The sequence below is a fragment of the Catharus ustulatus genome, chromosome 18, assembly GCF_009819885.2.
Source record: "Catharus ustulatus isolate bCatUst1 chromosome 18, bCatUst1.pri.v2, whole genome shotgun sequence".
Lineage (NCBI taxonomy): Eukaryota > Metazoa > Chordata > Aves > Passeriformes > Turdidae > Catharus > Catharus ustulatus.
The window spans coordinates 3,064,310-3,075,454 of record NC_046238.1 but is presented as its reverse complement, the minus strand read 5'-3'; the positions used below and the strand labels follow the sequence as shown (position 1 = coordinate 3,075,454).

The following is an 11,145-nucleotide window of genomic DNA, read 5'->3' as shown; positions in this document are numbered from 1 at the left end:
GAACCCTCGCCCTGCCCGGTGATGGATCTTTACCCCATGCCCCTCCCAAGGAGCTGTAGGCAGCTCTGCTCCAGTAGCTTCCCTGAGCAGGACAGGCGAAGTCAAAGTGAGGAAAATCATCCCCCAACCCCTGCCAGTCCCCCACGGTCCCCAGCTCTCTGCCAGGGCAGCATTTGCACAGGGAATCCACTCCAGGGCTCACTCCAGGCTCTCACTTCACCCTGCAGAAAACCAGCTCCAAACGCTCCCAGCTGTTGACCTCAGCCTGGCTGTTAAGCTCAAATAATAACAATTTCTAAACTTAATTTGTTTTTCCTTCTGCCCACAAAGAGCCTCACACCCTGCTGGGAGCGGAAAGGAGATTTGTTATCAGCTCCCATTATCTCCCTGACCCGGAGAGGCTGCCCCAAATAATGACTTCTGTGAGAACAGAGAGAGGCAATACTCAGTTTTATTGTTTTGGGAGACTATTTTGAAGTTCAAGTAGAAATAAGCTTCAAACAAACCAGTCATTCCTGGAATCCCTTCAAAGTTTAGGAATGGTATTCCCCAATTTACTGTTCCCACTGAAAACACCCCAGAGCATGTGCCCTCAGCCACTGCCCCCACTGCTCCTGCAGCAGGATGGAGAGGAGAATGGGAGGCACAGAAAGGCAAACCCTGTCCTGGCTGGAACCAGGAAAACACCCCCAAATAAACTAACTCCTGCAAATAAACTCATTTTTTAAAACTTATAATAGAGGGAGAAGCCAAATTAGGACTGCTTTTATCATGACTACACAAACACTAGAAATTCCAAAAGTAGAATTACAACCCCTATTCCTTATCTCATTGTGTTAAAATAACTGGGCATTCCAAAAATCCTTTCAGTATCTTCACTGACTTTAAAAGTTGTGGCAATGTGGGGAAGATGAAGTATCAAACTTGCATATCTCTTGCCTGTCATCTACTATGACAGGCATCCAAAAGTGCTCTAGGACTTTTCAGCACACATTTCATGATATTCACTGAGGAGTTTCAAAGGGGAGAAAAAAGGAATGCTCTGTTATCACCAAACAAGAGCATTTCAAGCTCTTCAGAGCATGTATCAAGTGAGATTTGGGTCTCTCTAAGTTGGTACAAGGTGGAAGAGATGAGAAGCCACACACATCTTGCAGCTCTGCAGGTTCCTCCTGACCACCAGAGCAATTCTGAACTGCAGGCAGGCCCTGCTCTGCCAGAACCCTTCAGCACCAGAGGTCACAGCCACACCACGTAGGGAAGTCCTCAAACCAGATCAAAGTCCAGGAAGCAGGCACAAGCTTCAGCTTTATTGTTCTCCAAGCCATGGTCATCTTTGTAAAGGAATGATATTGCAGCTGAAATAGAAGAGGGTAGAAGGAGATATTAAATTTCCTTTCTCAAACAGGCACAGAAGACCTGACATGAGATGGATCAGAGCCACCACAACCCTCCTGCACTGGTTTCCTCTACCAGAGAAACCAGCCACTGACACCTTTGTCCCTGTGCTCATGTTTGATGGAACTCAGTTCCCTGTGTCCCTGTGCAGAACCAGCAGCCTCCAGCTCCCTGTGAGGTCTGTCACAGTGGGCAGTGACACAGCCAGGGCTGGCCCTGCTCAGGAAACCTGTCCTGAGCTGCTGAAAGCCTCTCCCCTTCCAGCAAGGAAACAGCAGCTCACCCCAGGAGGCCCTTCCCAGCCCAGCGCTTTGGAGTCAGCCCCACGTGCACCCTTCTGCCACCACGGATCACAGTCACACTCAGGGGTCTCTGAAAGAGAGGAAAAAAATAAAAAATTAACCAAAATATTTCACTTTTCCATCACAAAGTCAACTCCCTTCCTTCTTTTGCTGAAGCACAGAAGAACATTAAGCCCAAGGAACTGTTCTGCAGCAGTGCCCATTTCCACTCCTGTGGCTATAACTTAAAGAGCAGAGTATTTTGTGTGAAGTCATCTCCAGGAGATCCCTCACTTCCACCACCAATGGTTGTGGCAGCTTCTCTGCCAGTCCAGGAGGGTGGCACAGCAATGCTGCTGCAGGGAGTGCCCAGGGAGAACAAACAATGTGATGCTGACAGCTAAGAGCACACACCTCTGAGCTCTTCCATTCATGAGCAAATGGAGAACAAGGCTACAACAGCACAGACTGAATCTGAACTCTTTCTGACATGGAAATGATGATTCCAGAGATCCAAGTTCCATAGAAAAAGCAGTGGCTAACACAGACAGGCAAGAGAATGCAGTCACAGCAGGAATGAGCTCACCCCCTCGCTGTGCTGCACCACCGTGGCGATGTTCTGCAGGTTCTGGAAGTTGTTTGCATTGACAGATCCAAACTCCACAATCTCATCATCAACTTGAAGCCCCTGGACAGAGAGAGAAGAGAGATGAGCATCTGCATTTTCTAAAGACAGGTAATAACACAGGAGCACCACCCTTCACCCAGCCCCAGAGAGAGATGTGCTGAATACTTCTGATACTCAGGCAAATGAACATCACTACTGCCATAGGGAGAGGTGAGTGTTCACTCCTGTGTTCTGTTTCATGGGAAGAGAAAAGCTGAGCCTGGAGTGGTCAGTGAGGTGTGGGAAGAGCTGTGTGGTGCCAGGAATACAGCTCAGGGAACACCCATCTCACCCCTGTACAGTCACCAGCCCCTTCACAGGACATCCCAACGCGATTTAAAAAAGGGGGTGACACCCCAATCAAGCCCCAGCTTATTCCCATTTATTAACAAGGCACAGAGGGAGCCCTGAGCTGTGCTCCAGACCAAGCCCTGCCCACGAGCTGTGCCCCACGAGCTGTGCCCCACGTACCGAGACGCTGGCGGGGGAGCCCGGGGTCACGGCGTTCACTTTGGCAAAGGGCTGAGGCACGCTCTGGTTCTGCCTCATGGCCTCAGCCATGGCCTCTGCCTCATCCTTGGCGTGTTTCTCCTTCTCCCGAGCGTGCAGCTTGTGCAGAGCTTCCTCCACCTCCTTCATCACGGCCTTGTGATCGTTCTGCAAACCTGTGGGTGACACCACGAGCACACAGGAGCTGGAGAGGCTCCCCCTGTGCAGCCCTGCACAGCAGTGCCCTGGCCGTCTGATCTCAGCAAGAACCTCTGCTCCATCTGCTGGGGCCTGCTGCCAGCCCGGCAGATGCTTATCAGGAAAAGTCAGACACAGAGAAAACCACCCCTTGAATTCTGGTAAACATGCAAAGGCAGCAGGGCTGGGAGGCCCATGATCCTTAGAACTCAGCGAGCAGCTTAAGTCTTCTTTCCATTAAATCACCTGCTGTTAGGTATGAAGAGAAAAACCCACCCTGAGAGTCAGGGCACTGGGAAAGCCTGGGATGAAATAAATGCCGAGCTGTTTCCTACCAGAATTTTATTCTACAAACAGCACAGAAAAGCATTGTTGTGCTCCACAGATCCCAAGCGGCTCCGCAGCAGTGGCAGAATTTCTGCGCCGCTGCAGCAACACGTGGACAGAAGCGTTTTCGTGACTCAGCTCCGAGCACTGAGCGGAACCGCAGGGAACGGGCTGAGCGCAGCCCTGCGCTCCGGATCTGAGCGATTACACCAGCGAGACGGGCATTCCACAGGACCCCGCCGTGTCGCCGCTGTTCCCGGGCAGAGGCCGCGTCTCCCCCGCACATCCCGGTTTCGCTGCCTCATCCCGCGGGATGGGGGCGCGGCCCGGCCCCGACAAGGCCCCAGTTCCCGTTCCCCGCCCGGCTCCCGTTCCCCGCCCGGCTCCCGTTCCCCGCCCGGTTCCCGTTCCCGGCCCGGCTCCCGTTCCCCGCCCGGCTCCCGTTCCCAGCCCGGCTCCCGTTCCCCGCCCGGTTCCCGTTCCCCGCTCACAGATGATGTTGTGCCGGGCCGTGCGCACTTGGTACACGTCGATGTCAGCGCGGGGGAAGCCCTCGGCGTCCACCAGCGGCTCGTGCATCCCGACGCCCTTTTGCTGTGAGGGAAGAGGCTGCGGTTGGGAGGGGGCCGGGCCCGCGGGCCCGCACGGTGCCCCCCGGCCCTGCCGTGCCGTGCCCGGGCACTGACCCCCTCCAGCAGCTCGTAGCACGCCTTGATCTGCGCCTCGATCTCGTCCTTGCGCCGCACCAGCTGCTGGACATCGCTGACGGTGACGGGGCGGCCCCCGCCGGGATCCGCCATGGCCGCGGCCGGACGGGAGCCGGGACGGGGCGGGGCCAGTGCAGGGGGCGGGAACATTGTGGGAACGCCCGGGGGCGGGGAATGGGCGTGACCAACACAGGGGGCGGGGCCAGCGGGGCTGCGCCGGGGCTGACACAGCGGTGACACAGCGGTGACACAGCGGGACAATAACGGGGTGGCACAGCTGCCTCAGCAGCACTGCGGCTCACTGCTGTGGCGCTGGCATGGGGTGGCACAGCGGTGTCACCATCAGGAAGTTAGACAGCTTTGATAGTGACATGGAGTGGCACAGCCGTGTCACCAGCATGAGTTACACAGCTCTGGTGGTGACATGCAGTGGCACAGCGGTGTCGCCATCACTGGGTGACACAGCCGTGGTGTACCTGTTCCTGCTGCTGGCCCTCTTCAGTCTGTGCCCCAGCACACTTGGCGGGTGCTGCATGGCATCCGTGTCCCAGGGAGCGTGGCAGCAGGGGACAGCCCCACCACGAGCCCCCCATCCTGTCCCCCGTGCCACTGGCACCCCCAAAGCCCCCTGTGCTCCTCCCCGGCCTTGCTGCTGGCTCAGACTCCCCACACTCCCAGTCAGGTGGAGTTTGTGCTCTGCAGGCTGTCCTGGCTCAGCGCTGGCCAGGATGACATGTCCCCAGGGCGGGGTCGATGTCCCCAAGGACAGCGGGGGATGCGCTGCCCAAATTGCGCCACCCCCCAGTGACCCCGGCACCCACGGGGCAGGGATTTGGGTGTGGGGTCAGCAGGGTCCCTCCCCTCCGCAGAGCCTCACGTGCTGCACAGCCACCCTCGCCACCCTGCCCGGGGACAGGCTGGGGCAGCTCCCGGCCAGGCCAAACACATCCCTGGGTTGGTGGGGGCAGAAGGTGGGGCCGAGGAGGAGCCTTCCCCTCCCGCTGTTATATTGGAACCCCTCCGTGCTCGAGCTCTCTTTGCTCCTGTCACATCGCCAGGACACAAAAATGGTGAGGGGCAGCAGATGGGAATTAATTTGAAAATCCGGGACTCCATGGCACGGACGCCTTGGGAGATTTAAGCTCTGCTCGAACTGGGATTTTCCAGTGGCTGTGCTGGAAGTGGCACAGCAGAGCTGTTCCTCACAGCCTGACCTTTGCATTCAGCTCCCTGGGGGCTGTACCTGCCTGTCCCGTTAATGTCTCTCTTTTCTCATTCTCTTTCAGACATCCTACACAGACAAGGGAGAGAAGGTAAGAGTTGTGTCCTCCTCTGCCTGGTGTGAAACATTGGTCATGTTAGTGCACATCGTATCAATTCCTTGATTGCCTGTTGAAATCAGGAGTAAAACTGCTCTGGCTGGACCACACAAGATCCTCGTTGTAAATTAGTATTAATCATTGAAATTTCTGCTTTGGGAGGAGAGTGACAAACAGGAGATGATGGATATTTCCCAGTCAAACCAAACTTTAAGCAGAAATCCTCATTCCATGCAGCAATTTTTGCCACCTTTTTCACTTTTAAAGTGTTTCCAGTGCGGGGTGGGCAGTGGAGGGGAACGGAGCAAAGGGGGATCTGTCCTGGCACTGGTGCTTGTGTAAGAGCTTTTGTGGAAGGATTAATCTTTAACACAGCAGGGTTTGCAGGGGGCAGCTCGCTGGGACAGCACTGGGAGAACTGGGAGTGTGGCTGTGGGCCGAGGCCAGTCAGTGCTTTGTTCCTTCCAACCTGCACTGCAGGATCCTGTGGGACTTGACTGCGAAGCATTTTGGAAAATCCCCGTTTGGGGCTGTTCCAGTTAATTCAGATGCATTTACAGGAGATGCATTTTCAGTGTCACAGCTGCTTCCCCCTGCTCCAGAGCTGAGCTGCAGGAAAGGCAGCAGCAGCAGCACTTTCAGCCCTGTTTTCCCTTCCTTTTAGCCCCAACGAGGCCGCTTCATCCACTTCCACTCCATCACCTTCTGGGTCGGCAATGCCAAGCAGGTGAGAGGCTGCGGCTGCCAGGCACGAGTGTCAGGGGCCACCTGTGCCAGGGGCCACCTGTGCCAGGGGCCACCTGTGCCAGGGGACACCTCCCACAGGCCAGGCTGGCTGCAGGCATTGGCTGCCAGGGGGGTGTTGGCTCATCCCTGGCCAGGGATGTGCCGCTGTCCCAGAGCCTGGCCCTGGCCGATGGCCTTGGTGGCCCTTGCGCAAGGCGAGGGGCGGTGCCGGGGGCGTGAGCGGGGACGTGGGAGCTGAACCAGCGCACGTGGCCGGGCTCAGCTGTGGCACCAGCCTGCAGGGCTGCATGGGCTGGTGGCAGCTGCCCTTACACACCCCTCTGCTTCACACCCAGCTGCTTTTCACCCGAGCTTGCAGAGCAGGGGACATGCAGGAATGTGTCCTGCTCTGTGGCAGCCCTCACAGAAAGCTCTGGAGGCAGCATTTTGGGCTTTTTCCTCAATCCCAGCCCTTTCTTGCCTCTGTTTGTTCCCCCTGGGCTGCTGGAGGAAGCAGAGAAGCTGCTGCCTGTTCTCACACACACACAGGGCAAGTGTGACTTGCACCTGCCGTGGTGGCTGCTCTCCATGGCCTGTGGGCCACCAGCACTGCAGCTCCAGCCAGGGGGACTCTTCCCTCCCCACAGGCTGCATCCTACTACTGCAACAAGCTGGGCTTCGAGGAGCTGGCCTACCGGGGGCTGGAGACTGGCAGCAGGGAGGTGGTGTCACATGCTGTCAAGCAGGACAAGGTAAGGGAGCCCCTGGCAGAGGTGCCACTGACAGGGGAATGGTGAGGTGGTGTCAGACACGAGGGTGCTGCCAAACCCACCATGAAAACCATCACCCTCCTCAGAGGCTCCATCCTCACCTGTCCTCCTCTTCCTTGGCAGATCGTGTTTGTTTTCTCATCCGCTCTGAACCCAGGGAACGAGGGTAGGTGTTTGGGGGGATGGAGTGGGAAATGGCCCTGGCACAGCAAAGCACTTGTGCTGATGCCTGTGGCTGCCCCTGCTCCGGGCAGAGATGGGGGAGCACCTGGTGAAGCACGGTGACGGCGTGAAGGACGTCGCCTTCGAAGTGGAGGACTGTGACTTCATCGTGCAGGTGGGCAGCCCCTCCACCCCCTCCCACAGAGCCCCCAAAGGGGGAGGCAGGCAGGGCCTGGGGATGTGTCCCCCTGGTGTCCCCCTGGCCCAGGGGAGCTGTGGCAGGACAGGATCTCTCTCCTTCTGCCCAGAAAGCCAAGGAGCGCGGTGCTGTGGTGGTGAAGGAGCCGTGGGTGGAGCAGGACAAATTTGGGAAGGTGAAGTTTGCAGTGATCCAGACGGTGAGTGGCAGGGCAGGGCAGGGCAGGGCAGGGCCATGGGGCTGGCTGCACCTGAGAGTACCCACAAACAAACACAACCACTTTCCCCCCTCACAGTACGGTGACACCACCCACACCTTGATAGAAAATATCAACTACAAGGGCCTGTTCCTCCCTGGGTATCACCCACCCCTCTTCAAGGACCCCCTGCTGCCCAAGCTGTGAGTACTTCCCAGAGGGTCCTGCCTGGCTCTTTGCCATCGTGTTCTGTGGGATGTCCCACCCAGGAGCTGGACAGGTCCCCACTTCCTCACTGTGGGTACCCCTGAGCCTGGCTGAGCCCCCCTTGGCTTCCCCCCACAGACCAAGCACCAAGCTCAGCTTTGTTGATCACGTTGTGGGGAACCAGCCTGACCTCCAGATGGTCCCAGTGGCAGACTGGTAAGAGTGGGGAGACCTGGTGGGAGGTGGGATGGAGCTCTGCTGCTTCTGACAGGGGTGGCTGGGGCTGATGAAGCCAGAGCAGAGCTTCTTTACTGTGGGGATGGAGCAAGGGCTTGACTGTGCCCCTTGTGGCCTGGGCAGGTACCAGAAGAACCTGCTCTTCCACCGCTTCTGGTCAGTGGATGACAAGCAGCTGCACACCGAGTTCAGTGCCCTGCGCTCCATCGTGGTCACCAACTATGAGGAGACCATCAAGATGCCCATCAATGAGCCAGCACCTGGCAAGAAGAAATCCCAGATTCAGGTCTGTGGATGCTGGTGGTTGAGCTGTCTGGCTGCCTCCACCCCCAGGGGATTTTGGTGAAGGAAAAGGGGCCAAGGGTCAGTGATTTGGAGGCAGAGCAGGCCTGCTGTGCTGAAGTGGCTGCTAGAAAGCAATCCTGGCTCTGCTTGGGTCTGCCAAACCCCAGGGGAGCTGCTGGGCAGAGCCAGTTTACCCTCATCTCATCAACAGTGTCTTTGTCATTCCATGGTGTCCCTGGGCTGATCTTGCCTGCTTATTTATGAGCCCACACCAATCCTTCACAGCTGTAGCTGTGCTGTCACTGCCATGGTGACATCTTTTCCCTGCAGGAATACATCGATTACTACGGAGGGGCCGGAGTCCAGCACATTGCACTGAACACCTCCGACATCATCTCAGCTGTGAGTGCAGCCCTGGGACCCCCTGCCCTGGGACCCCCTGCCCTGAGACCACCCCCCTGCCCTGGCTCTGGGCACGGTGCTCATCACAGGGTGGACCATGACCCTGTCAGGGTACAAGGACACAGAGCACAAGGGCTTTGTGCTGTGGTTGTTTTACAACCAGGATTAACTGCTCAGGCAGTCACTGCAAAGGGACCTGCAGAACTCTCTGCAGTGCCTGGGGAGGGCATCTTGGGCCTGCCCATTCCTGGTGCCAAAGTGAAATGATGAGCCAGGTTCTCGTGCTTGGAGATGTCCAATGCATGGAAAGCATCCATGTCCCAACACTGCCCATCCCAGGAAATGCTCCTGGCACAAACCCCTCCCAAACTGAGCCCTGCTGAGTCTCCTCTGCCTTGCAGATCACCAACCTGAAGCAGAGGGGCATGCAGTTCATGGATGTGCCCTCCAGCTACTACCAGGTGCTGCGGGAGAGGCTCAAAACTGCCAAAATCAAAGTGAAGGAGAACATTGACAAGCTGGCGGTGAGTCACACAGGGACGAGGCTGCCCAGGGCTGCAGCAGCTCCCCCAAGGGCTCTGCAGGGATGTGAGTGACACAGAGAGCTCCACTTGCTCCTCTCTGGGTCTTGGAGCTGTCACCTCATTTCTTTTCTCCAGGAACTGAAAATCCTGGTGGATTTTGATGAAAAAGGCTACTTGCTCCAGATCTTCACCAAACCAGTTCAAGACAGACCCACGGTCTTTCTGGAGGTGATCCAGAGGCACAACCACCAGGTTGGTTTGAGGATCTCCTGCTGATCCTGGCCATGAGCCCCCAGGGCCACCAATCCCTGCTCTGTAACATTGCTGTCTCCACAGGGCTTTGGGGCTGGCAACTTCAAGTCTCTGTTTGAAGCCATAGAAATGGACCAGGATGCCAGAGGAAACCTGACTGTCCTGGAGCCCAACGGGGAGAGCAGGAGGATGTAGAGGATGGCAGGAGGTGCCACCCTCATCCCTAAGGAGCTGAATCCCAAATGAACTGGGAAACAGCTGATGTTTTGGTAAATAGCCCAGAGTTGAGTACCACAAACCCAGGGAAGCCACTGCCAAGTTGGACAATGCAAAAGGACCCAACACCTCCCCCAGTCCAGCCCTGGCACTGCCCTTCAGTGACTTCCTGGGAAATGGGAAATGGAAAACACACTCTCAAAAAGCAGCTTGATCTGATCCAAACCACGGAATTCCTAACAAAGGGCAGATTTAAGGCATGTGCCAAAGACATGCAGCTACAGAGGAAGACAGAAGAAACAGCTGGGAGTGCTCAAATTTAGTCTCCCCAAAGTTTTAATTTTAGCTCCACGGGAAGCTGCGAAAGCACGGAGGCGTTCGCCTCTCTGTGCGTCTCCTTTTGTAAGATTTTGGTTTAATTGCTTTTAGACTCAATCTTGACTTTGAATTTGCTGAGAATAAACATGGTTTTAGGGTAGCTCCAACACTCTGGAATGAGAATTAATTGTATTTACATATTTCAGCCTTCCCAAGGCAACACAGCCTTGCTCTGATACCTGGAAATTCCTGCATTAATGATGGGTTGGGGATTTTGCCATGTTCCAAGCAGTAATTGCTGGCATTGGCAGCAATTCCTTGGCTCAGCTCCTGGCTGCATGTGCAAAGTCCCCTCTGGGTGTTGCTCTGGTGTTGTCACTGTCCTTAGCACAGGGAACTCCTCCCCAGCACAATAAATCCCTTTTCTGCCCCGTGTCCCCTGAGTGCCTGGGGAGTCCCTGTGTTCCCAGGGGCTGCAGATCCAGCACTCCCTGTCACAACCCTCAGCCCAGCTGCTGAGGGACACCCTGGGGTATCCCCTTGCTGCACAGCCCCCTGTTCCCAGTTCCTATCATGGGAGCTCCCAGACCCCAAGCCCTGCTGAGCCCCTGAGCTGTGGCTGTCCTGCAGCCCTGCCCTGGGCTCACCTGAGCAAAGCAGGAGCTGAACTGGGAAATCTCCTGCAGCCTCTGTCCTGTCCCTTCCTCCTCCTCCTCCATCAGCCATTCCACTGTCCCTGCTCCAGGTATTAAATAAAAGCTCAGAGAGGCCACTGTGACCCCCACTGGGGTGGGAACATGGGACAAACCTGAGCAGCTCCCCCAGCTCCCCCTTCTCTGCATCCCAGGGAGCAGAACTGATCCAGATTTCACACAAACACAGAATGTCCTGACAGGGACCCACGAGGATCATCCAAGTCCAACTCCTGGCAATTTGAATAAAGTGATTTAAAAAGAAGGAAAGCAAAGAGCCACAACAGCCTCACTCATCACTGACACCTCACCTGGTGGTTCAGGGCTTCAGCCTCCATAAAATTAAAAATAAATAAATTTTAAAAAGGATATGAACTCAGAGCAATCCAGGGCAGAACTGCAGGAGCAGGGACCCCTCACCTGCAGAGGTTGGACATGTTTGGGATTCCTGGTTCACTGTCAGGAGAGCTCTGCTTCAGCTCTCCAGCGCTCTCAAGACTCTTCATACTGAGACATTTCTGAAATTTTATAGTCTAAATCACTCACAAATTTCTTTCATGCAATGTGATGTTG

General features: G+C 56.0%; 2 protein-coding genes across 2 annotated transcripts; one reads left to right on the top strand and one right to left on the bottom strand.

The window, feature by feature from the left end:
• Positions 1-433: 433 nt before the first annotated feature.
• On the bottom strand, positions 434-4,193 carry PSMD9 (proteasome 26S subunit, non-ATPase 9). Its single transcript, XM_033076195.1, has 6 exons — positions 4,047-4,193; positions 3,852-3,954; positions 2,818-3,011; positions 2,266-2,367; positions 1,682-1,770; positions 434-1,358 (listed from the first exon to the last, which is right to left on the bottom strand). Exons 1-6 carry the CDS (start codon positions 4,158-4,160, stop codon positions 1,331-1,333), a joined length of 630 nt encoding a protein of 209 aa, XP_032932086.1. The 5' UTR covers positions 4,161-4,193; the 3' UTR covers positions 434-1,330.
• Positions 4,194-5,065: 872 nt separating this feature from the next.
• Positions 5,066-9,928, top strand: HPD (4-hydroxyphenylpyruvate dioxygenase). The gene is made up of 14 exons (XM_033075877.1): positions 5,066-5,137; positions 5,354-5,380; positions 6,051-6,113; positions 6,760-6,864; positions 7,006-7,048; positions 7,137-7,219; positions 7,353-7,442; positions 7,539-7,642; positions 7,785-7,862; positions 8,007-8,169; positions 8,499-8,570; positions 8,972-9,094; positions 9,230-9,346; positions 9,431-9,928. The coding sequence occupies exons 1-14, from the start codon at positions 5,135-5,137 to the stop codon at positions 9,539-9,541; spliced, it is 1,182 nt and encodes a 393-aa protein (XP_032931768.1). The 5' UTR covers positions 5,066-5,134; the 3' UTR covers positions 9,542-9,928.
• The last annotated feature ends 1,217 nt before the right edge of the window (positions 9,929-11,145 follow it).